The sequence below is a fragment of the Malus sylvestris genome, chromosome 14 (assembly GCF_916048215.2).
Source record: "Malus sylvestris chromosome 14, drMalSylv7.2, whole genome shotgun sequence".
Taxonomy (NCBI): Eukaryota; Viridiplantae; Streptophyta; class Magnoliopsida; order Rosales; family Rosaceae; genus Malus; species Malus sylvestris.
Window position 1 is genome coordinate 26,510,437 of NC_062273.1, and position 25,615 is coordinate 26,536,051.

Genomic DNA, 25,615 nt, shown 5'->3' on the forward strand with positions numbered 1-25,615 from the left:
GAGGTGAAGCACGAGGCGGGGTACCGAGTTACGTTGCAGATAGTTTTGATGGTAGACTTGGCCTAGTTGGAGAGAGATTGGGGTTGGGAATCGGCGGGTGACTGGGTAGTGGAGTGGTGGATGACGGCTGCGATTGCCAGGGTAATCACTAGTGTTATTCAATCTTCATCCTCTTCGTCTGCGTCTCCGCCAGCAGCCTTCTTAGCAGCCGCCTTCGTGTTCCTTCGCTTCACTCTGCCAGGGCGTCCGTCGCCTAACGAGCTTGTAAGCGAGAAATCGATGTGCTTCTCGGAGTCACATCTCACCAGGAATGAGGGAATGTTCACCACTTGCCTCCCAACTCTGTCCACAATAAAAGAACAAGGCATGGTGAGGATGAATGTTCACCTTGCAGCTCAAGCAACCGAAATAATGGTTGGTGTTATATAATATGTAAACAATGTGATCCATTCAAACACTAGAGCATCTTCTCTACTAGCAGAAATCGAAATAAAACATGAAGTACAACAGATATCGAATCATCAAAATGATAGACTTTGTTAAAAGTACAGCACCAGTCCAAAGACAATGGATCCAGCCCATGCACATGCTATAAAATTTTAGCAAAGTTCAAGTTGGTGGAAGAGTTTAGAAGAATGGTGAGGATTCCACCAACATGCAAGATTAGTGTAGATAATTCTAGCTTAAGAAGGTAGTGGAATTATATAGATATCTCTAGCATGTTGTTTCCATGCTTTTCCAAGGTTCCAACCATGCCTATAAAAGGAGAAGGCATCCACACCATTTGTATCAACCAATCAAGAAAGAAGTAAGAATCAAGAAGAGAGTAAGCAAGCAAGTAGGCAACCAAGTGAGAGTGAGAAGAGTAGTCTTGTGAGGAGCATGAGTGGTCTAGAGTGTGTCTCTAGAAAAAAGTGAGCGTCATAGCTTTTAAAGTGTGTCTTTGAGAGTTTTGAGTGTTGTAATATTTTGTGTGTGTAATACAAGTAATTTGTTTACTTGTGTTGTCTCTCCAACACTTGTGTTAGAGTTGTGTACTCTAATTTTTCCTCAACAATTGGTATTAGAGCGGCACGATCAGGGGACCATCTCTAGTGAAGCTTCCCAGAATCGTGAGAAGTTTAGTACTTCGCAAGATTGTTGACTAGTCTTGTTCTGCTTATCGAAGTTCTGTCGACACGATGGGAGATCTTCAAGTTGTTGGAGGAATCAAGAAGCTTAATAACAAAAATTACAGCACATGGGCAACGTGCGTTGAGTTTTACCTACAAGGCCAAGATCTTTGGGATATTGTCGGCGGTAATGAAGTTACATAGCCGGAAGAAGACACCAGCGGCACTTTGCGAAAGTGGAAGATCAAGGCAGGTAAGGCCATATTTGCCTTAAAAACTACAGTTGATGATGACATGTTGTAGCACATATGGAAGGCCAAGACACCGAAAGAAATGTGGGACACCTTCATCACACTCTTTTCAAAGAAGAACGATACATGACTGCAGCTTCTCGAGAATGAGCTATTATCAGTGGTCCAAAGGGACATGACGATTGCCCAGTATTTCCATCAGGTAAAGTCTATTTGCAGTGAAATTTCTAAGTTAGATCCTAGTGTTGCCATTATAGAATCCAGGATAAAAAGAATAATTATCCATGGATTGAGACCCAAATATTAAGGCTTCGTTGCCGTTGTACAAGGATGGCCGACCTAACCATCACTTGTTGAATTTGAGAATTTTCTTGTCGATTAAGAAGCTTTGGCAAAGAAAATGAGAGGGGTCTCGTTAAGAGGTGCGGAGGAAGTGTTCTACATCGAAAGTAAATGCAGCTTTAAGCAACGTGTTGGTGGAGAATCTAAAACAAATGGTGACAAGGTGAAAAGTCATCACGGATGAGGGAGTTCTCGGCCAGGGGAAGCTCTGAAGTATCAAGGCAATCATTGTCAGTCTTAGAACAATAAAAGGTTTGAGGGAAAATGTTACAATTATGGAAAGAATGGCCACATGGCGAAGGATTGTTGGTTCAAAAAGTCCGTATAGAGTAATGTCGCCAGCTCAAAGGAGAAAATTGAAGATGATTGGGACGTCGTTGCGTCTCTAGCCCTAAAGGAAGAATGGGACATTGAAGCATCCGTTGTTATGGAGTTACAAGAGTCAGCTCTTACAGCAGCAAGTTTGGAGTTGATTGACTAACAGAATGATTGGATCGTGGATTTAGGCTGCTCAAACCATATGATATGTGATAAGAAAAAGTTACAAAGTCTGACTGAGTACAAATGAGGCCGCTTAGTGGTGACGGCTAACGACTCGAGGCCACCGATTACTCACATCAGTAAGACAGTAATTGAGCCTCGATACAACACTAACCATGTGCTGCTTCAAGATGTCTACCATGTTCCAGGTATGAAGAAAAATCTGCTTTCAGTGCCGCAACTAACGTCATTAGGAAATTATGTCTTGTTTGGTCCACGAGATGTGAAGGTGTATCGACACCTCAAGATCTTAAGGATGCCACCAATGGAGGGACGGTGACTGCAGTCAGTCTATGTAATATCAGCAGAAACTACATACGTAGACAAGACAAGGAATAATGAGATAACAAATTTATGGCACATGACATTGGATCACGTTAGCTATCACAAGCTAAATGTGATAATGAAGAAGTCAATGCTTAAGGGGCTACCTCAGCTTGACGTGAGAACATACATGGTTTGTGCAGGATGCTAGTATGGTAAAGCACATCAACTGCCATACGAAAAGTCGAAGTTTAAAGTAAAAGAACTGTTGGAGTTGGTTCATTCTAATGTGTTTGGGCTTGTCAAGCAACCATCGATAAATGGGATGCGGTACATGGTGACATTCATTGATGACTTCTCCAAGTATGTATGGATTTTCTTATGAAAGAAAAATCTGAACATTTTCAAAATTTAAAGAGTTTAAGGAAACAGTTGAAAGAGAAGTGGGAAAGAAGACCCGTTGTATACGCACGGATAATGGAGGAAAATATACCTCGAATGAGTTTTCCCAGTATCTATGAGAATGTAGAATACGTCACCAGTTCACATATGTCAACACGCCGCAACAGAATAACGTAGCGGAAAGAAAGAACTTGCATCTTGCAGAAATATGTCGAAGTATGCTCCATACCAAGAATGTACCAGGAAGTTTTTGGGCCGAAGCTATGAGAATTGCAGCTCATGTGATCAACAGGCTTCCTCAACCAAGGTTAGAATTTGTCTCACTTTGAGAAACTATGGGATATAAAACCTACAGTTAATTACTTTCGAGTATTTGGCTGTGTGTGCTACGTATTTGTTCCAAGTCATTTACGTAGCAAGTTTGACAAGAAGGCAATCAGATGTATCTTTGTAGGATACGACAACCAAAGAAAAGGGTGGAAATGTTTTGATCTTAAGAATTGAAGGTGTTACACATCACGAGATGTGGTATTTGATGAAGCATCTTCGTGGTGGTCCTCAGAAAATGAGGTGTTGCCCGGTTCAAGAGAAATTAAAGATAAGTTGCAGCAAAAGATGGAGGAGCAAACTGTTTGAATCTAGTTGAGACCAGGTGAGTCTGAGGATTCACTTGATGGTAATGATGTTGAGCATGCAGTATCTCAAAACCCTTGGCAAGCTAGCGTATGTTAACAACCAAAAGAAGATAGATCTAGTGAAGTGAAAGTATCAACTCCACAATCACAACTAAGGAGGTCAACAAGAATCCGGAAGCTAAATCCTAAATACGCCAATATAGCCATAGAAGAAGAAGCAGTTGAACCTGAGTGGCTCAAAGTTGGGAGAAGAGGTCACTGCAGTGGAGCTAAATCAGGCTTGGAATCTAGTGCTAAAGTGAAGAGATGTGAAACCCATATCATGCAAATGGGTGTGCAAGAAAAAGTTCCATCATCAACTCAGCATGGAGAAAAGAATAGCTGGTGTTGAGGGGGAGTGTTAAAAGTACAACACCAGCCCAAAGAGCCCAAAGACAATGGATCCAACCCATGCACAAAGAAGGATCCATGCACATGCTAAAAAATTCTAGCAAAGTTCAAGTTGGTGGAAGAGTTTAGAAGAATGGTGAGGATTCCACCAACATGCAAGATTAGTGTAGATAATTATAGCTTAGGAATGTAGTGGAATTATCTAGATATCTCTAGCATGATGTTTCCATGCTTCTCCAAGGTTTCATCCATGCCTATAAAAGGAGAAGGCATCCACACCATTTGTATCAACCAATCAAGAAAGAAGTAAGAATCAAGAAAAGAGTAAGCAAACAAGTAGGCAACAAAATGAGAGTGAGAAGAGTAGTCTTGTGAGGAGTGTGAGTGGTATAGTGTGTCTCTAGAAAGAGTGAGTGTCATAGCTTCTAAAGTGTGTCTTTGAAAGTTTTGAGTGTTGTAATATTTTATGTGTGTAATACAAGTAATTAGTTTACTTGTGTTGTCTCTTTAACACTTGTGTTAGAGTTGTGTACTCTAATTTTTCCTCAACAGACTCTTCCGTTCAACTCTATAACATAATTAGCTCCAAGTTTTTCCTTTCTCCGAAAAATCAACAATTCGGCACGACAAATTGTTGGTATAATAACAAACCATTTATCAAGTAATTCCATTTGTTTCTAGATCAAACATGAAGTACGAGCAAATAGAACACCTTTTAGTAGAATTAATACCATCACATGAAATGTAAATCAGTAAATGTGATGCACCAAAATATCTGCATTTTCCCGGACATTACGCATTGAGATTGACCATATAATCACATTGCATCAGTGATTTTAGATCAATAACACTAAATCAAATAAAAGCACAATAAGAAATAAGTTTACCTGATATGCCTCAGCCTGATGAGCACACGAGCATGATGGATGGACTTTGCCATACCAGTCTTGAACATAATCGTCTGCAGGCGGCGTTCAAGGAAGTTCTCGACATTCAAAGCCAAGACATAATCGAGCTTGTTCTACCCCTCGTCCAAAAGCTTATAATGGTTCATCCTCCTGAGGAGAGCCTTACCCTTAATAATCCGACGAGGGTTCTTCTCATCAAGGGTCAGAAGCTCCCTAGCATTGTTTCAGATACGACTTTGAGATGCTGAAACCCTCCACAACTCTCTTGGACCGAAGCCCGAACTCACCCACGAGCTTCAGCTCAGCATCCAACCGTTCCTTCTTGTAGGAGCGGCGGGGCTTCTTAAGCGTCTTGCCATTTAAAATTTTCACCATTCAGTAAACTTTTTCATAGTTTACCATTACAAATTCAGAACCCAACACTAACCACCTGAGATGTACCTTTAAATTCCATTATAAAAATTAAAAAAATTGTCATTGAACAATGTAAATTCAGAGACTTTGAAATGTAAATCATTTAACCCTGAAAATGTAAATCCCACGTCAAGAACAACAATAGTTTCTCAATGATCTTGATATAATAAGTATCAGAGAATATATATATATATATATATATATATATATATATATATATATATGTGTGTGTGTTTGTGTGTGTGTGTATGGGATTAAACATCAGAGAAAGCGAGAGGGATTACAGTCGTCCTTGTGCTTCGTTGGAAATAAAAACTAATTTTCTAAGCTCTGTCTATAAAGAAAGAGAAGCTCAAAAACCCTAGTGAAGTTGGCAAACTGAGAAATCCATTCCAGGGCCAAGAGACCAAAGCAAACACCGAAAGCCTACACAGAAGCAAACACATACAAACCACTAACACAGTGCAGAAGGGTACAACAAGGAGGACGCTGCAGCAAAGCGAATGCGTCGCCCTCTACACTGCCAAAAGGTGAAACTAATGAGGACATGGTAATCCATCATTGTTCAAGACAAAAATTAACGAAGATGGGGGGTCGATTGACCCAAACAACATTACACATCTCCAAATTACAAAACGACGCAAGAGAATCCGTCGCCATATTGGCCGATCTTGGAACCTAAGACTAGCGACAATTCTGGAAAGTTTCACCCAAATCCCAAGCATTTACCAAGATAGGGAAAGCCTCCCAATTGCCATTCTGTAGTGAATCAGATTAAAAAATGACCGAGCTAATACCCAGGGAAACCGCTAACTCGCAACCACGGAGTAGAGCCAAAGCCTCTACCATCGCAACACAAGAAGCAGAAACGGGGTACCTCGCTGCAGCAATGAAATCCCCCCTTGCATCCTGAGCCACCACCGCAACAAACCCAGATTTAGTCAACCTAGACCAGCTTGCATCCACATTCACTTTAACAAAATAGGAGACATTGGGGGTCCACCTTGTAACCTGCCTGACCCGACCTAATTCCACCGTCCTCGAGTCCTCAGGGACCAACCGAGCATTAAAGAACTCAGCAACTGAATTACAGATACCCAAAATTACCTTTGAGGGAATGATAAGGACATGGTTAAAGATAAAATCACAACGGGACTTCCAAATATGCCAACAAGTGAAAGCCACATAAGTTTGTACCCATTATCTACTCACCGAAGACCCCAAATTAGTAGTGAAGACAGAATGTAGCCAAAAAACCCAGCTAGTAATGCTCCCATGATGGATATTGTACTTAAAAGCCCCACCAAACCAAATTGAATTGACCCAAGGGCAGAAAAGAAAAAGATGCTCAATAATTTCCTCATGACAAAGATAGATTGGGCATGTAGGGGTTAGGGAAGAACATTTCCTAAATAGCACAGCCAAAGTTGCTAAAGCATTGTGGAGAGAATTCCAAATAAAGTGTCTAACCTTAGCTGGCATCTTGACCCTCCATATGCCCTTCCACAGCTTATCCGGAACAAAACGAGTGAAGGGGGGACAGTGATCTCTCAACGCTAGGGATCACAACTGTACACATAAATAACCTGACCTTACTAAATAGCTGTCATTTTAGTTAGCCGCCCAAACCAATCGATCCTTCCTCCGAGGGTTCCCAATTGGGGTGTCCCTAATTGCCGCACAATCCTCCGTCGACAGGAAGGGCAGGAGAAAATCAATGTCCCAGGTTTTGGAAATTGGCCAAATTTCCAAAACTTACCCGTGTGCCTCTAGTTACTGAAGCACCACCCGAAGGAGTGGGAAGTCCCGTTGGTAATGCGAAGAGCCATCTATCAACCCAAAGACGAACCTCCTCCCCACCCATGATCTACCAATGAGCCCCATTTTGAATCAATTCCCTTCCCACAAGAAGGCTTGTCCAAGCCCAAGATGTACGACCCCCTTTCGTAGCATCCAAAAAAGAGCAAATTCGGAAAATAATGAGCCTTCATCACTTGAGCCCACAACGAGTCTGGTTCAACAATCAAACGCCAACACTGCTTGGCAAGGAGAGCATCATTGAATTCTTGGAAGTTTCTGAAACCCATACCACCCAAATGCTTTGGTAAACCCATAGTCTTCATAGAGACCCAATGAGTTTTCTATCTCCCACTAGCATCTTCCCACCAAAATTTGGCAATCAAAGCATCAAATTCCTTACAGAGGACAGCAGGAAACTTAAAGATGTTCATTGGGTATGCGGGAATGGCTTGAGCAACGGCCTTGATCATCATTTCCTTTCCCAATTTTGATAACATGCTTTGCTTCCATCCTTTTAACTTCCTCAAGGTCCGGCCATTCACATAAGCTAATCCTCGTTTATTCGAGCGACCTCAAATGGAGGCACCCCCAAGTATGTACCCGGGTTCTCTACAACAGTCATTCCCAAGATGTTTCCCAATTCATCAGACATATTCATGGCGATAGGAGGTCTCCTTGGCGAAGACCACGAGATGGAGCAAACTTCTCACCTGGTTATCCATTTAGAATGACCGCAAAGTTAACTGAGGACACACAACCCATTATAAGCTTCCTCCACAAAATCCCAAAGCCCATCATTTCCATGACTGCATCCAGGAAGTCCCATTCCACCATGTCATAAGCCTTTTGCATATCATGATTAATACCAACCTCGAACCTTGTTTTCCGGACTTTTAGAAAATGAAACACCTCATAGGCTATTCCAATATTGTCTTGTATCTGTCTACCCGCAACAAACGCATTCTGCATAGGGGATATAATTTCTGGCAAGATAGGCTTTAACTGATTCGCCAACACTTTGGATAAAATCTTGTAAGAATAGTTGCATAGACTAAAGGGACGAAATTGCGACACCGTCTCAGGATTTTGCACCTTTGGAATCAAAACAATGTGGGTGGAGTTTAATTTGTTAGGATTGTCCTGCCCGTGAATCAAAGATTGGACAAGAGCATTTACATCACCCACAATTTTCTCCTAGAACGTATGATAAAACACCCCTTGAAAACCATCAGGGCCCGGAGCTTTCAGTCCACCCATATTAAGGGCCGCATTTTTTACCTTCTCTTCCAAGACCGGAGCCATAAGCACTGCATTCATCTCTTTCGTCACTGTCGGGGTTAAGCAGTTAAGAGTTGTCCCTCAGTTCCGAATCCTCCCAGACCTGAAAGTATTCATAAAATGCTCGTCCATCAGCCTTCGGACCTGATTGGGGTTCTCCACCCAGTCACCATTAGTATTTCTTATTTTCAGCACCTTATTCCTTCTGCGACGTTGAAGCGTGGTCTGATGGAAGAACTTGGTGTTAGCATCTTCATCCCGTAACCACTTTACCTGAGATCTTTGTTGCCAAAAACTCTCCTCCTACGCCCAGATACCATCAATCAATCTAGACCTCTCCTTAATTTCCTCCTTATGAGCTCCCTAATTTTTTTGTAACTCCCCCAGTTAATCCAACAGATACTCAATCTGATGGCCTCTCATCTTAAACTTATTATAACTCCACCGAATAAGATGAGAACAGCAGTCAGTAATCTTTTTTAGTCATCTCATTGGGGCATACCCATCTTCCAAACAATCACAACACTTCCTCACCACTTCTTTGCACTCTTCTTCCTTAGCCCAAAACGCCTCAAACCGAAATAGTTTTCTGCCCCTCCTAACTTTCGGTTCGGTTTGGATAATAATTGGGCAATGATCTGATCCCAAAATCGTCCCGTGAGTAACCGTCGTATTAGGCCAAAGATCTTGCCATAGCCTATTACATAATCCCCTGTCCAAACGTTCTTTCACCAATGATCCATTTCTCGTGCCTCGCCAAGTAAAAGCTGGACCATTAAAGTCCAAATCCATCAGATTAGATGAGTTCAAAAAGCTTTCAAGGTACCTGGGCCGATTGTATAACACTTGAGATCCACCAGCCTTCTCCGAATCCCACATGAATTCATTGAAATCCCCTCCGTATAACCAAGGCATATTTGAATGTGTGAAGTAAGTGTTCATCCAATTCTAGAATTCGACCTTTTTCACATCTATAAGAAGTTTCATAAACTTCAGTAAATCGAACCCACATTTGAGCTCCCTCCTCCTTCATTCTGGCATCAATTATATGTTTTGATGAAAAGAGAATTTCAACCTTCAACGAGTCGTCCCACCACAAACTTAAACCACCCGCTCTCCCAATTGGAGTCATATTGAACCCATTTGAAAAACCCATATGTCTCCTAACTCCATCAATTCTATGATCTTTCATTTTTATCTCCGTTAGAAAGATCATATAGGGTCTACGATTCCTTATTAGCCCATAGAGGGCCCGAACTACCTTGTCTAACCCAAGACCTCATTAGTTCCAGAATATGTGTATCATGGCAAGCGTGCGGCTGTTATAGGCCAGCCGCCACCACCCCGAGCCACATTGCCCGTTCTTCTTGTCAAATTATTATTCCTTTCTGTTTCCGAGACCCCCACCACATATTCCCATAGATTTTGATACTCAATCGGGACATCCTGTAACTCTTCATCTGCATCTATAGCATGTTCCATCATTAAACTTTGCTCCTTAATGCTCGTGCCTCTCATGTTTTCTGTCATCTTTCCTTTTCATGCCTCCCCATCCCCCAGGCTTTTCATTTTCTTATGGGGGGGACAGAACCATTTCGAGACTCTGAAGATCTCCTCATCTTTTCGTCTGATTTGCCTCAGCCTGATTGGTATTGATAGTCTCCCTCACCATACCTTATGATTCCACCGCTTTATTCCCCCATTCAAATGCATCTTGCATGTGGTTCATCCCCTCATTGATTTATTCAATTCTAACTGACTGATTATTCCCCATCTGCCTAGGAATGGCAAAGTTGGTTGATAGCAGGATGGTATTATGCCCAAATGGCCAGGATGACTGCCTTCCTCTAGCCGGCACGATCCATTCTTGTGTGAAGTTCCTTGTCTCAACCATCGTACGTGACCTTCTATGCCACTTCTTTTTTCCATGATGGTTTGGGAGTGGTGTCTCTCTGGGTTCAATATCTGTAGCAATGCTCCTGAAGTCCCTTTGTCCACCTGATCCAGTACCGGTTAAGCTTCCATGTGAGGAAGATGGTGGGTCATCTCTCACAGCACCCGCATTTCTCTTCTCTCTTATCCCTAGAGGCATCGGTCTTCTGATCTCTACCTCGTCTCTGATCGGCCCTGCTTTAAGCCATTCCCCGTACCCTGCTGCACCTCTCATGTTTGGTGCGAAAGAGCACTTAGTATTGGCATGGCCTATACGTCCACACCTATATCAAAAATCCTGTAGGCGTTCATATCTAAATTCCACCCAAGTATCTTTATTAGTTTCTCTTTTCAACCAATAACAGTTGATTAGTGGATTCGCAGTATTGACATTGACTTTAACCTTTAGAAATCCACGGGCTTTGGCTGGGTCCTCTAGCTCAATGAATTCCCCCACATTCACCATTAGGCGTTTGACATTAGCGTTTGTAGTGAGACTTAGAGGGACCCCCTGATTTGGACCCAAAAGGGAACGATCGCCATCTTAACTTCCTCTAGCGCTAGCTCTGGGGGCTGTTTCTTGACAGAGAAATTTTGCTTCATCACTGCCCACGGAACTTGAGCTAAAATCCTTGTTGCCATGGTTTCATCTTGAACTGTAATGACAAACATATTATCCCTAACCCACTTTATGTCCACCTCCCCAAAATCCTTCCAAGCAGAGTAAAGAATATTCCTGATTCCCCATTTGTTCAACTTTCTGTCTACCAGGGCCTCACCCACCAATTTAATGCCATGTTTCATTGATGATAGATCCATTGAGTGCTCAAGGTGGACCACCAACTCCTCTAGTTCTTGACGAGCCATTTGTCTCCACACCTTTCCTGTTAATTGTCCCGTACACACAATTGGGTTTAATGGGTACACATTATTTTCTTTATCTATGATTTCAGCAGAATCACACTTTCTTTCTAATTCATCGGAAACATTCACATGTTACTGCAATAAATATATCATACTCACCATAAAGACAGTTGTTAGGGCGTACCTACAACTATAGAAAATTGAATTTGTTGAGCTTCCAGAAATCAAATTGAAGGTAGGTGCGCTTTCTGCGTCCTCATTTATTGCCGGAGTTGGACAGGTCCAAACATCCCCTCTTCTTGTGTCGGATCTCACAGATCTGAAAGGTGCGCTTTCTGCTTCCCCATTTATTGCCGGAGTTGGACCGGTCCAAACATCTCTTATTCTTTTGCCGAGTCTCACAGATCTGATACTTGTCATTCTGTCAGAACCAACCTCCAGAGCAGCTAGTAGAGATAGACCCCACAACACCAGAGGTCGAAAACATTTACACCCTCATTGGGCAATAACTCAGGTAGGACTGGGACAATGGTGGATAATAAATAGAAATTGGGACTGGTAAGAGAGGAAATAAAGGGGGTAATAACTCTAAATGCGGCCACGAGTATCCACTCCTTCAAAGCAATGCAGACTTGACAAGATGTGGTCATTAACCAATTCATAGTGCCGCTTCACAAATGTAGTTGCGAGTTAGGTTGGGTAGGTAAAGGGATAGACGAACTCCTCCGGGAGAAAGCATTTACCATCCACCAGATCTAATAGAATGGGATAAAATCAGGCTTTGGAATGGAAAAATGAAGGGAAAGGAAACACACCCACAGATTTACTCTAGGGAGAAGGGGCTCGCACTCAAGCAGACTCTCACGGATGAGAGAAAAAAAAGTAAGTGTGCACTATGTTTGTTTGATCTCTTACCCTAGTGAAGTTGTTGGCTGGCTAACCTAGCATCGAGTTGAGGCCTGCTCTCCTAAGGTATTCATTTGGAGGACAGAACCAAATGCATATTAGCCACATGATTATATTAATTTGTATCCAAAAGTTTTAAATATTTGACAACTTAATAAAGAAAAACAAGATGGTTCATGTATTTTAAGTTGATTTTACTTTATTAAGTTGTCAAATATTTTAAACCTTTGAATTTGAACTAATATAAGCATGTAACTAATATGCATTTGATTCTTATAAATCCTCAGAATAAGGACCTTAAGAGAGCAAGACTGGCATCGAGTGATATCAAATTGCTTGCTTTCATTAGATGGATTGACCCATATTTTATAAGACGACCCATTTTGGGCCTACAGACCAAACCCAACTTTTTTGTTATGCCCAACCCATTAGAATTCATCAATCTCTCGTTTGGAACTGCTTTTGGAGTAAGCACTTGTGTTAGAACTGCTTTTATTAGGAGCACGTTGAATGCAGTTGTGGATTCTTGTGAATGCTTCTTTGGTGCTTTACCAAAGGCTTCTATAAGTACTTTTAAGTTTTTTCCGCCAAACCTAGTTGAAAGAATTTTTAGTTGGTATAAATCACTTTTAGCCCATCAATAACAATCCTATATTTGTCCACATTTCTTTTAATTTTACTCAATCGATGATAAAATGGATAATTTTAATTTCGGAGGTCAATTTCAACTTAGGTGATAATTCAAGGGGTCAATGGCAATTTACCTTTTTTTTATACCTCAAGGTCCTCAATCCATAAAGAAGGGGGAGGTTCTCTTTTCACCCATTTTTACTTTTCATACGTTCTTCTCAATTTTCGACCGTCGGATCGAATGAATTAAAGAATACCAATGATCACAAATTAACAAAGGTGTATAAAAGGTATAAAAAAAAGTGTGTAATTAACGCTATCCATTCATAATATGAAAGATAGGTGAAACCGACGAAAGCTATAATTATAAAGGTTGCAAACTTGCAACCACCAAGAGTTGGCTGCGGAAATGTGTATATAAGGCACCCACCATATCTATCATTTCTCAATAGATTTCATGGATTTTACATACATATATGTGCATTCAATCTGTCTAAAAAAGTATGAGATGTTATGTTTTTTTTTCTTCTAGTTTGCCATGTTAGTGCACAAAATGTTCAAAAGCCTTCACACTTCTAATGAAGCATGTCTCAACGAGTGTTTTTGTAATAGTCCTTAGTCTGTTTGGAATTGCTTATGTACGAAACATTTGTGATTTGTGCTTTATTTGTATCAACATAATTTGTCCTATCCGAAGAATACCAAAAATGACCAACACTATAAGCAACAGTTTTGATCATCTAAAAGCGTTTTTAACCGTTGTATAAGCAGACTGGGAGCATGCCTCTTTATTCAATGAAATAGAAAAAGAAAAACTTAAAGTTCGGGAAACAAATTGGACGGCAGGTTTTACCTTTTTTTTTTTTTGGTCAAGGGAAAGATTTTATTCCAACCAAAACACAAACTTATAAATAGACAAGGGTCCAACTACACCTATACACAACCAAAAAGGGCCTAAACAGACAGAAAACAACAAAAACAGAAAATGAGCCCAAAACCTAAGAACATCTGAGAAGCATCACTGCCTTCTCCACCAACGATCCAAGGAATTATCAACCATCTGATTCCCCGACAATCGCCAATCATCTTCTTCACCGACGTCTCATGCGCACAACCATAAATTATGGGTAACCGGCATCCAAGCGAGAGAGGCCAATCACCAGTTGGAAGCTCAGAACAAGTCCCGAGCAACACTGCCGCAAGCAGCAAACACAATGGAGAACATGGTGGTGTGGAACAAACTCGAGCCGGTGCAAGCGCCGGAACTCTACACAAGATCTCGACAAAAGACATGGTTGAAAAACAAAGTAAGGAAGAATCAGGAAGAAGAGAACCCACAAAGTTGGAGGAATTGAAAAAGCCGAATTGAAAATTGGGGAGAACCAACAGTAGATGTAGGCAGTGGCGGAGCCTTCTTACCACAAGGGGTCATAGTGTAAAAGTCCAAAAAAAAAATTAGGATGGAAAAACATGTTGAAAATGAAATCATAGTACTTTCATTCATAATTCATAACGGAAACAATATTACAAGCTATAATTGTCCACGACGAGGTTTCATATTTTGAAAACGAAGCATTATAGCTTCATTTTCAATACAAGCAAAAATATCTCTCTCAATATAAACAAGCAAGCTATCACTCAACCATTGATCTCCCATTTTGTTCCTAAGTGGACCCTTAACAATATTCATGACAGAAAATGCTCTCTCCACTGAAGCAGTTGCAACTGGTAAAACTAAAGACAATGTAATGAGCAAATATACATAATTGAATACTTGATGCATCCTTGTCTCCACCATTTTTTTTGCAAGATCACCAATCACTTCCAATTGAGAGAAATCACTACTGGAACGCACATAATGAATATAAATCTCAAGTTGATCTTCAAGTGCCAAACGATCCTCATCCGAAAAGTCTTGAGGATAAAATTGAGCAAGACGAAGTAACTTTGGTTTATCAAAAGCTACAAATGAATCTTTCGGACTCAAACATGCCAAACAAATAAGCAACTCGGTATTTACCTCATTAAAGCGATCCTTTAACTCCGTAATTTGCTCATCAATGACATAAATAAAGAGCTCCACACGATAATGATGACGATTTGTCTTTATTGGAGCATTACGCCTTGACCTCCCTGGAAGTATAAATGCCTCTTCCATGTTAGGAACATCAATATAATGTTTTTCACAAAAAGAAGATACTTCATCAACCAATGCATTGAACCCATTATTCCTCATCCAATGTAGCCTTTCCTTGCATGATTTCACTAAAGCCATTGCATTCACAATTTCTTGATCTTTCCTTTGCAATACTTGTGACAAATCATTTGTGAGTCCCAATATGACTTTCATCAAGAAAAGGTGAAACACAAACTCAAAAGTACGTATATCTCTCATTAACTTATTTGCTTCACCCGCACTTTCATTGGGATTATCATCAATAACCATTTGAAGCACATGAACCACGGATGAAAACATGGAAATGATGCTAATCAAGGTACCATAGTGTGAGTTCCATCGTGTGTCACCGGCACGTTTGAGACTTGTTTCTTGATTTAAGCCTCGCCCCGTTATAAGACAATCATTTTCAAAAGCTATCACAAGCTCTTCTTGAAGTTGCTCTCTAAGTAAATCACACCGCTTACAAGATGCTCCAACATGATTAACCACACTATTAGCCGTTGCAAAAAAAGAGGCAATGTCTATATTCTTCTTTTCTACGGCAACAAGAGCTAGTTGAAGTTGATGAGCAAAGTAATGAACATAATATGCACAAGATTGTTCTCTCAATATCTTTGTTTTAAGGCCATTCAACTCACCTCTCATATTGCTAGCACCATCGTAACCATGTCCTCGTAGCTTGGAAATGCTCAAACCGTAGCGAGAAAATAATGTGTCAATAGCATCCTTTAGTGAACTTGAAGTAGTGTTGGTAACATGTTGGATACCCACAAATCTTTCAATTACATGCCCGTTGTCATCCACATAACGCAACACCATAGCCATTTGCTCTTTCACCGACACATCACGTGCTTCATCCACCAATATTGAAAAGAATCTATCTTTTAGACCATCCATGATAGCATCAAGTGTTTCAAGGGCACATGAATTCACAATTTCTTTTTGAATGCTAGGAACTACTAATCTGAGATTCCCCGGAGCATTTTCCATCACAACTTCTCTAACTTTATCATTATTATCTGCAAGGAATTGCAATAGCTCCAAGTAATTTCCCCTATTGCTTGAAGTGGCACTTTCATCATGGCCACGAAAAGGAAGACCTTGTCGCAATAAAAACTTAGTGCACTTGATTGATGCATTCAAGCATGTGCGATAAGCCTTACGAGCTTGGTCAGAGTGTTTGCTCACTGCCGTTTCAATATGTGTAGCTTGATTCATCAAATTTATAGCAGCTTCTCTAGCCTTATTATGAACACTCCCAACCGGTCCAACATGCATCTTAAATCTTTCTCTCCCTTTCTTCCAAGTCTTAAATCCATCTCCAGTGAAAGCTTCACTACCCACTTGTGCAAAATTGGTTTTAAAGAGATAGCAATAGAGACAAAATGCTGCATCTTTAGATATACTATACTCCAACCAATCAAACTCATCAAACCATTGGGGAATGAAGCGTCGATTAATTCCCGACATATTAGTTATTGGGAAATTATGACCTCTAGGTTGACAAGGTCCTTTTTGTAGATATGATATTCGGACCTCATCTCTCATATTAGCATCATAATCTATTATTCGAGTTCTCAATCCACTTCAAGATTACCCAAAACATCATCTAACTGACTTTGCCTTGAACTTGGAGTTCTTGAACTACCAACAGTATTTGAACTATCAACATTATTCGAACTACCCGAACCCGATGATGACTTTCTCTTAAAAAACCGTTCCATAATAATTCTACATATACAAAATAATGAAAATAAATACTCACAATATAAACAAACCATCAACATAATCAAAATAAATATGAATTGGATTTCAATTAAATTAAATATCTCATCTTGCATTCTACATATACAAAATAACGAAAATAAAAACTCACAATATAAACAAACCATCAATATAATCAAAATAAATATGAATTGAATTTCAATTAAATTAAATATATTCTACATATACAAAATATTCAAAATAAATACTCACAATATAAACAAACCATCAACATAATCAAAATAAGTATGAATTGGATTTCAATTAAATTAAATATCTCATCTTGCATCCTACATATACAAAATAATGAAAATAAAAACTCACAATATAAACAAACCATCAATATAATCAAAATAAATATGAATTGAATTTCAATTAAATTAAATATATTCTACATATACAAAATATTCAAAATAAATACTTATAATATAAACAAACCATCAACATAATCAAAATAAGTATGAATTGGATTTCAATTAAATTAAATATCCCATCTTGCATTCTACATATACAAAATAATGAAAATAAAAACTTACTTGAATTGTGAAATTTCACAATAACAATGAGCAAATACAAAGAGCAAAGCTGGTGGAGCAAGGGAGGAGATGGAGTTGAGGGTTTGGGGGGGATTGAGTTTGGAACTTAGGGTTGGAGGAGGAGAAAACAAAAGAAATTTGGGGGTTTTGGAATGAAAGGCTTCGAATCTGTGTGAAATAGGGCTGAAAAGGACACGGTCGGTATTTTTTTTTTGTTCAGACCTGCCCAGGACACGCTGGGCATTTTTTTTTTGTTCAGATCATTTTAAAAAAATTCCTAGGCCAAAACGACGTCGTTTTGTCCAGGTTTAAAAAAAAAAACAGGCGCGCGCCTGCGCCTTCGTCTTCCTCTTGCCCAGCCAAGAGTTCTTTCGGACCTTTCGTCGAACACTTGGTGTGCAGCCAAGGGGTCGCACCAGCAGCTCCAAGGGGTCTCTAAGGTTGTTTCCATGGCTTCCAAGGGGTCGTGCGACCCCATTGACCCCACTGTGGATTCGCCACTGGATGTAGGGAGAAAGGAAGGAGAAAAGGAAGAAGATGACACAACACTCGACCCCAACCGAAGCTAGAGTCGATGCCACCGAAGAGCCTGGAAGAAGATCTCACATAAATACTCACAACAGAGAGAAAGAAACTCTCACATAGCATTGCTTGCTCACAGGAGAGATGCCTTTTGAATCAACAATTCCACCCAATTGCCAATTCCAATTCCAATTTTCAATTAAATAACAAGTAAAATAAAAAGCTCAATTGCCGTCTTGCTCTCTCACTTTTGCAGGCCATCGTCAATTTTGGACAAATGGAGACCCAAAACAGACCCAAAACTTTAAATTATACACACAGCCTGATTGATTATTAACTTACAAAAGTAATAGAATAATGTTGGGAAGATCAAAATTTTAAATCAAATTTGTAAATTAAATGATGTGTCATCAAAATAAACATGCTAATCAACATTCAATTAATAATTCAATCATCAACCACCAAATTTGATTTAAAATTTTAATCTCCCTAACACAAATGTCAAAATGTTGATTTTTAATTCTTGCAACATTTTTCATTTGTTTCACATACCTACCATACTATTTTGGGACTAAATTTTACAAAAGACATTAACGTGCCAATTACAAGGCGATTTAGTTAGAACACTACTTGGCTGCTGCAAATTCAGCACCAGCTTCGGCTTCTACCTAACAAATGAACACGTATCCAAATAATTAAAAGTGTAAACACCAATTAAACACGTGTATATCTGTAAGTTGAATAAAAACAGAAGCTGCTGATAAATTTCCGCAGCCAAGTAGTGGTGTACAACTAATGATGCTCATGAAAAAAGTCACAATCAATCCCACGAGGCATCAAACAATAAACAGTTCTCATCAACTACTAAAATATAAAAAAATCTAGAAAAATAAAAGATAAAATAAAAGGGAATAAGCTAATAAAAAAGGGAGGTAGATTGTCTGCTAGTGTTCTTCTCATCTCTTTTTATTTGTGTGATCACTATTAAGTTATATCAATATTTTATATTCTTATTGTTTTATATCTTATTATTTCTATAAAAAAATTAATATAAAATATTAACGTGATTTAATTGTGATCGCACAAAATAGAAGGAAATGAGAATAACATCCAAACAAGAAGGGAGACAATCTGCCTCCAATTAAAAAAGGGATTAAGCTAAACTAATATAAAAACAAAATAAAACCCTCTCTCCTCCTCGCACGCTTGTATTTGCCAAAGTATCAAAAAAGTTCCCTCATTTCAGTGCCCGCCAGTCGTGCAAATTTCCAACTCCGTTTCTTTTCTCTCTTCTTTCTCACCATTCAATTTCCATCTTCCATCAGGTTCTCATAATTTCCACATTCCTTATTTTTTTCGATTTTTGTTTGAATTTTAATTTTTTTTTTCTCGAAAAGCCGATTACACACTAATCCTCATCGGTTTAAATACTTAAACAAGGTCTGTTTCTTCTCCGACTCTATTTTGGCATTTTCTTATCTCCTTTCTGTGTCTCTGAGTCTGTGAAAATTGTGGAAGAATTGGGAAAATCCGGGGGAAGAAAAATGGCTTCCAACATTGGGATTATGGACAGTGCTTACTTTGTTGGGAGGAATGAGATTTTGACGTGGATCAACAATCGCCTTCAGCTGAACCTCTCTCGCATTGAAGAGGTTCTCTCTTTCTCTCATTTTTTGGTTATTTTTTTGGGATTTTTGAGAATTTCTGTGTTGAAAAGAAACGATCTTGATCTTGGGTTTGTCTGTCTGAGCATTACCCATTTGTTCAATTTGTGAAATGCTTTCTGGGTTCCTTTTTTTTTTTTTTTTTTTGTGAATTTTTTTTTAATCCACTAAAATTGGGTGCATTAATTCGTAAATGGAAGTTAATGTATGACCCAACTGAACTAATTGTGTTTATGATTGGAAAGTTGAATGCTTTATCTGCTTTGAAATATGAAAGTTTGTTAATTATGCTACTTAGGAGTTGGCAACCTGTGTAATTTTGTTGACCCATTTGATTAGAGGTGACACTGCAGTGTGGGTTTCTGTTGTGTTTCACTAATTAAGTGATAGGAAGTAGTATACTGCTTCTGGTTGAGCTGTGTATGGGGTGAGCCCATGTCTCACGTCGAAACCTTTAACATCATTAACCCTTGTCTTGAACTCAACTCAGAGTTTCGCCTTTTGAATAATTTATAGCAGTTCTGTACTCTTCGTAACATGGATGGATGGAACTAAAGCAGCTTTTGCGGTGAAAATTAAATTGTGATAGGCATTCATTGGTTTGTTCCCTAGGATATACGTCACATTGTGCGATTTTGATCCTTTAAGTTTCCTTCATTTGAAACGAACACTAAACTTCTTGTATTTATAACCATGCAAACAAATGTGGCTAGGCTGCATCTGGTGCTGTGCAATGTCAAATGATGGATATGACCTATCCTGGTGTTGTTCCAATGCACAAGGTATCTGCGTGCCTCTGCATCTTTTATTTATTTGATCAGCACATTGTGGTGGGATTAACATTTTTATTGCCGGACTGGCACCCCTCTTCGATTTCCTTCTATTTGGTTTATTGCAGGTCAATTTTGATGCGAAAACAGAATATGATATGATCCAGAATTATAAGGTTCTACAGGAAGTATTCAACAAGTTAAAAATTGCGAAGGTATTTTCATTACGATGCTCCTCCACTCCTCGTCTCTTTTTCATAATTGGCTTTTGAGGAATAACCTTATTTTGAAAGTTATTTACAAAAACCTCCAATACATGCACTCACTTTTAGAATAAAGAATTATCCAAATCAAAATTCTGTTTGTAGGGCTTGTATTGATCTTCACCACATATGGGAGTACTTTATCTTGTATAGATGAAAACTTATGACATAGGTGCTGGAATGAATTGTGGGAATTCTTTATGTCTTGGAACTGTTCATAAGGTTTCGTAGGTCCATACCATGCTATGGTGTTGTTTGGTCTAAATTGTCTCCCACTCATTTGTGGTACGTTTACAAGTTGGTTGGTCTTAACATTATTTGGGCTATTTGGAAAAAGCGAATATCACTCTGCATGACCAGTTTGCTAGGACAACACTAGCATTTACATGTGTTGAGATTCTTTGGTATTAATGATCGAAGAGTAAGGTTGAGATGTACCTCTACTGTAATTCTTTATTCCAGTATGGTTCCATGACTTGGGATTGTTTGTGATATTGCGAACTTTAATATAGGTAAGTCAGGAAACCAGACAGAGGTAATCTTTGGAACAAGAACAACCAAGATGTTTGTATTCTTACCGATCTCAATACTTGTGCAGCATCTTGAAGTCAACAGGCTGGTTAAAGGCAGGCCTTTGGACAACTTGGAATTCTTGCAATGGCTGAAACGCTACTGTGATTCTGTAAATGGTGGCATTATGAATGAGTATGCTCGTTTTTCTAACCTTCTCCTCTCCTTTCAAAGCTTTGGGTTCGTTGTTGGTATTACATCAATGCCCTTTTTCTTACATTTTTTTCTCCTTGTAGAAACTATAACCCTGTGGAGCGAAGGAGTAAGGGTGGGAAAGATCGGCATCCCAAAGGTGCTCAGAAAATCTCAAAATCTCTGCAATCAAGCAATTTACATAACCCTGGCTCTGGAGATACAGTTGGTCTTAATAAGACCTCAGGTCAGATCCCCTCCCCCCCACCGAAAATTTTATTTCTACTCCTTTTGATTAATTTTTAAGACCTAAGAGTGCTTCTCATTGCTTGATGCTTATTTCTTTAGGACCAAAGCAAGGGAGACCTTATGCAGCTGCAGGCGGTGCTAATTCTTCAGAAGTTCAGGCTTTGTCTAAGGAGGTATCAGTATCTTGCCTTGTCCGAGGAAAATCATTCCTCTCCTAGTATCTGGCTTTGCCTGTGGAATTATTCATCTTGCTTCGTTATTTTGTCTGATTCTTAGTAGTTTTCATTCTATACTTGTGTTTTACAGATTACAGATCTCAAGCTCTCTGTGGACCTTTTGGAAAAAGAAAGGGACTTTTACTTTGCAAAATTAAGGGATATTGAAATTCTTTGTCAGACATCGGAGTTGGAGGATATCCCGGTATGAATTTCTGCCATGTTTTTCATATATGACTTATGGTTTTGTAATCAATGTATACAATCACGTCCTTGCATGGTATTCGTACGATGTATATTTCTTTCCCGTTATCATGCCTCCTTTTCAAATCTCATGGTGCATCTAAAGCTGACGACAGAAGTTTGTATTTGCTGGACGTTACAACATTTCATAATTTCTGAAGCAAAATACAGGAATTGTTAATGGATCTTGAAACTATGAGTACTCTAGACTTGGGTTTTCTTTTCTTAGGGAGCTAGGTTATGTCTTTTTCATTTTCTCTTAGGCTGGCATTTCTTGCTAGTATTGACTAGAACAAAGTCCGTCCGTTCGTCCGTCCTCCTCCTGTGCTTCTGCCTCTGCCCCTTCCTCTCTTGAAATTGAGTGATTTAGTAGGTTTACGCGTCCGTGTATGAATGTTGGATGTTGTTAACTGATCTGGTTAACCAACTTATCGTCAATTTCATGCAGATGTCGGTGGCGGTAAAGAAGATATTGTATGCAGCTGATGCGAAAGAATCGCCCCTTGCTGAAGCCCAGGAGTACCTCTACCAAACGCTAAATGTCGGCAAAGCCGAAGATGAAACCGAAGCAGAAGCTGTAGCCGAAACAGAAACTGGTCATTGAGTTTTGAGGCCAACATTGTAGGCCATTGCCTGTGCTACAAACTAGCGTCTAAACGGGACGATGAATTAGCGGTCTCTGTCCGGGAATTGAACAACTTATGCCTTCTCTCGTATGTGTGCTGAATTGTGCTAGGCCTTCTAGCTTTTGTCAAATCAACTAACTTCTCTTGAAAGTACTTTTTGACGACTTTTGATGTTTGATAAGCAACTATTAGTTTGTGCATCGTATTGAACTACTTAAGTTTCAAACCACGCCAGATGTTCGAGTTTCACGGTTAATCCCGCTTAATCCTGGCTTATGTCAGGGATTTTCTATGCTGCTTCAGAGTATCGGATACTTACAAGATTTTTAACACTTAGATCTCTAGTCAAAAACACAAAAACCAAGATCTAATGGTTGAAAATCACGAAATATTCTATACTCTAGAGCACCCTAAGAATCAGGCAAATGGACTAGCTGAATTTAAGAAGCAAAGAACGAGAAAAGACATCGTCGAACCATGATAACTACATGTTAATAAACTAGGAACATTCAGTATCCCTTACAAAACCGAAAGATATAGATACGCTATCAGCTACGGAAAAGGTAACAGCAACATTGTATTCTCTACAACACCGCAGGACAAGATGCAATGAAACGTACCACAACTAATATTCTCGATAGTACTTAAGGTCCTCATCAAAGACAGATCCCCTATGATAGACGGATCCCCCGCTCCTCTGGTTGTTATCAGCCTACAGAAACGGAAAGATCACGTCAAGCCAAAATATGCTGGTTGTTATTCAGTGGGATATGTAACATTATAAGTATATTACTACGAATTATTCAAGTGTTATGGTTAATAAGCATACCCTGTGGATGATCTTCTCGAAAGCTTCAGTCCCGTTCTCTGCAATGTATTTCTCCGCAGCAACTAAAATGTCGTCTGGGTCATCCTTCTTCCTCGGAACATACCAAATGTTAATTTTATGCGGGTTGAGAAAGAAAGGTCGGATATAATGTTCATAAACGTATGCAGCACCATTCGTGTACGGGAGGACCAACCAACAAGTCGCAATCAGCTTAGCGTACGACCAGATTGGAATCCTGCCAGAAAAGATCAGAACATTACACACACAAAATTATATCAAATGCAGCAACGGCACATCATTCGTGAACTACAACAGCTTGAGAGTTAATTGAATGTCACATCCCAACCCGTCCACCACATCCCAGGCCCGCTCCACCACCGTGGCACGATATTGTCCGCTTTAGCCCTAACTACTCCCTCACGGTTTTGTTTCTGAAAACTCAAACGAGAACTTCCCAATAGGTCACCCATCATAGAGGTGTTCTTGTGCGCTACTCGCTTAACTTCGTGCTAGGTAGGGATAAGAATATACATTTAAGTATCACTCCCCTGGGCGACGTGGGATGTTACATTGAATCTAATGCAAGATAACTGTTTACAGCCCCGACAAGGCGGACTAGGCAACGCAAACCTAGCAAACTCAAACATAAGTTTTCATAAATCTTCCTTGAAGCACAAGTAAAAAACTGGTAAAAGTTCATCACACAATCGGAACCGCTTTTCTATACAAGTTCAAGAATGTAAATGCAGCAAGATGAAATCTTCACCCGAAAACTTAACGAATGATCGCATACAACGCAGACCCGGATTACAAACAAGTAAAAAAGGAACTAAATTTGGAAAGTAGAAAATAATTTACCACTCAATGACTTTGGCAAAGGTGAGTTCAATCAGAGTAATCATGGAATACAGAATCCAATATGTCAGCCATTGGCGATCGTCGGTCGGAGACTGCGTCTCTATCGCTCGGATCGATGCGTATCTATCGAAAACAACCCAAATTTCAACTTCCCAGTACAAAAAACTTCAAATTAAGCACAAAAACAATGCAAAAAATAGATAGAACTGGAAAATAAAACTTAAAAAGTTGCCTTTGAACCCAACTTACAGTGGATAAACAAGGCTAACCACAGGCCTGCAAGCACCCAAAAAAAAAAACCCCATAAATCGAATTAGAGAAGAAAAAGAAAAAGATCAAAACTTTTTTGCTGGGTTTGGAAAATTTGGTAAAGTAAGTGAGAGAGCGAGAATGTGGGTGTACCCAGCAAGAACGTCGAAGTTCTTGAGAAGCACTTTCAGGAAGCTGCCGGCGCCAGATCCCATCTCCCGATTTCCCAAAGCAACTCTATCACCCTCTGAACTGAAACACTGAGCTTCTGGAAAAAGTGCTTCTGGAATAAGCTAGGGTTTTTTGTCAGTTTGTGTGTGAAGGGTCGGTTGGAGGTGGGAAAGTGAGGAGCGGACAAGTGTGGTTAACAACTTACAGCACTACCAAATATACGTGACGTGGCAAAAGCTAAGGCTTTGAGAGGAACTATCGGGTCTCATGGGAGTTACTGTGGTCCTCTTTAATCAAAGGACAATGATTGAATCAAAGAGAGCATGCTTGTGGCCCCTTAGCCCTCTGACCCTCCAAGATTCTCCAAGATATTAATATTTTAATGAACAGTACATGGTCATATTTGCCTCCGTCTCCAACCGATGGCCAAATGGCCAGAGGGCTCGTTTTAGCCTTGTCACAAAAAATCGTCTCCAACCGAGGGCCAAAGGGTCATAGGGCCAAACATAATTTATTATTTAAAAACTACAACTAAAATGTTGTTTAAGTTTCATGTTGTATAATTTTTATGTTGGTTAATGTTATTTAATGTTGTTTCATATTGTTTAATGTTGTTTCATGTTACTTAATTTAATTTAATGTTGTATAATGGCTTAGGAAGTTATAGGAAAAAAATAGAATTTAAAAAAAAATATGAAACAAATTTTGTCAAATAGAAGTTATAGGAAAAAAAATGGAATTTAAAAAAAATATGAAACAAATTTTGTGAAATAGAAGTTATAGGAAAAAATGGAATTTAAAAAACAATATGAAATAAATTTTGTGAAATAGAAGTTATAGGAAAAAAAAATATGAAACAAATTTTGTGAAATAGAAGTTATAGGGAAAAAATGGAATTTAAAAAAAATATGAAACAAAATTTGTGAAATAGAAGTTATAGGGAAAAAATGGAATTTAAAAAAAATATGAAACAAAATTTGTGAAATAGAAGTTATAGGAAAAAATGGAATTTAAAAAAAAATATGAACCAAATTTTGTGAAATAGAAGTTATAGGAAAAAATAGAAGTTATATGAAAAATTTTGTAAATAAAAAATAATAATAATAA

The 25,615-nt window shown here is 39.2% G+C and overlaps 3 protein-coding genes and 1 pseudogene across 5 annotated transcripts; 1 reads left to right on the top strand and 3 right to left on the bottom strand.

Annotated features, from left to right (window-relative positions):
* Positions 1 to 158: 158 nt before the first annotated feature.
* LOC126598338 (40S ribosomal protein S9-2-like) lies at positions 159 to 11,985 on the bottom strand (annotated as a pseudogene).
* LOC126599157 (uncharacterized) lies at positions 10,767 to 16,317 on the bottom strand. The gene is made up of 4 exons (XM_050265494.1): positions 15,051 to 16,317; positions 14,689 to 14,867; positions 11,400 to 11,553; positions 10,767 to 11,239 (listed from the first exon to the last, which is right to left on the bottom strand). The coding sequence occupies exons 1-4, from the start codon at positions 16,315 to 16,317 to the stop codon at positions 10,767 to 10,769; spliced, it is 2,073 nt and encodes a 690-aa protein (XP_050121451.1).
* Positions 16,318 to 18,877: 2,560 nt separating this feature from the next.
* On the top strand, positions 18,878 to 22,601 carry LOC126599895 (microtubule-associated protein RP/EB family member 1A-like). Of its 2 annotated transcripts, XM_050266357.1 has the most exons (9): positions 18,878 to 19,109; positions 19,188 to 19,321; positions 20,047 to 20,115; positions 20,232 to 20,318; positions 20,965 to 21,071; positions 21,173 to 21,315; positions 21,417 to 21,490; positions 21,624 to 21,737; positions 22,224 to 22,601. In XM_050266357.1, exons 2-9 carry the CDS (start codon positions 19,214 to 19,216, stop codon positions 22,377 to 22,379), a joined length of 858 nt encoding a protein of 285 aa, XP_050122314.1. In that variant the 5' UTR covers positions 18,878 to 19,109; positions 19,188 to 19,213; the 3' UTR covers positions 22,380 to 22,601. The 2 variants fall into 2 exon arrangements, with proteins under 2 accessions (XP_050122314.1, XP_050122312.1); XM_050266355.1 differs by having other exon boundaries at positions 18,879 to 19,321.
* A 267-nt stretch (positions 22,602 to 22,868) lies between these two features.
* On the bottom strand, positions 22,869 to 24,698 carry LOC126599896 (HVA22-like protein a). 2 transcript variants are annotated; one of them, XM_050266358.1, is made up of 5 exons: positions 24,491 to 24,697; positions 24,338 to 24,364; positions 24,089 to 24,211; positions 23,231 to 23,465; positions 22,869 to 23,113 (listed from the first exon to the last, which is right to left on the bottom strand). In XM_050266358.1, exons 1-5 carry the CDS (start codon positions 24,550 to 24,552, stop codon positions 23,027 to 23,029), a joined length of 534 nt encoding a protein of 177 aa, XP_050122315.1. In that variant the 5' UTR covers positions 24,553 to 24,697; the 3' UTR covers positions 22,869 to 23,026. The 2 variants fall into 2 exon arrangements, with proteins under 2 accessions (XP_050122315.1, XP_050122316.1); XM_050266359.1 differs by lacking the exon at positions 24,338 to 24,364 and having other exon boundaries at positions 24,491 to 24,698.
* Positions 24,699 to 25,615: the final 917 nt, after the last annotated feature.

Excerpts from the sequence above, each read along its gene's own strand:
- LOC126599895 (XM_050266357.1), top strand. The coding sequence starts at position 19,214 with ATGGCTTCCAACATTGGGATTATGGACAGTGCTTACTTTGTTGGGAGG. Across the intron at positions 21,072-21,172 it reads AATGGTGGCATTATGAATGA|AAACTATAACCCTGTGGAGC; the intron begins GTATGCTCGTTT and ends TTCTCCTTGTAG. Across the intron at positions 21,738-22,223 it reads CGGAGTTGGAGGATATCCCG|ATGTCGGTGGCGGTAAAGAA; the intron begins GTATGAATTTCT and ends AATTTCATGCAG.
- LOC126599896 (XM_050266358.1), bottom strand. The coding sequence starts at position 24,552 with ATGGGATCTGGCGCCGGCAGCTTCCTGAAAGTGCTTCTCAAGAACTTC. Across the intron at positions 24,365-24,490 it reads AACTTCGACGTTCTTGCTGG|GCCTGTGGTTAGCCTTGTTT; the intron begins GTACACCCACAT and ends GGGTGCTTGCAG. Across the intron at positions 23,114-23,230 it reads TCGAGAAGATCATCCACAGG|GCTGATAACAACCAGAGGAG; the intron begins GTATGCTTATTA and ends CCGTTTCTGTAG.
- LOC126599157 (XM_050265494.1), bottom strand. The coding sequence starts at position 16,317 with ATGTCGGGAATTAATCGACGCTTCATTCCCCAATGGTTTGATGAGTTT. Across the intron at positions 14,868-15,050 it reads TAAGTTAATGAGAGATATAC|TATCTTCTTTTTGTGAAAAA; the intron begins GTACTTTTGAGT and ends TGGTTGATGAAG. Across the intron at positions 11,240-11,399 it reads TTTGGACCTGTCCAACTCCG|AAAGAAAGTGTGATTCTGCT; the intron begins GCAATAAATGAG and ends CCGATGAATTAG.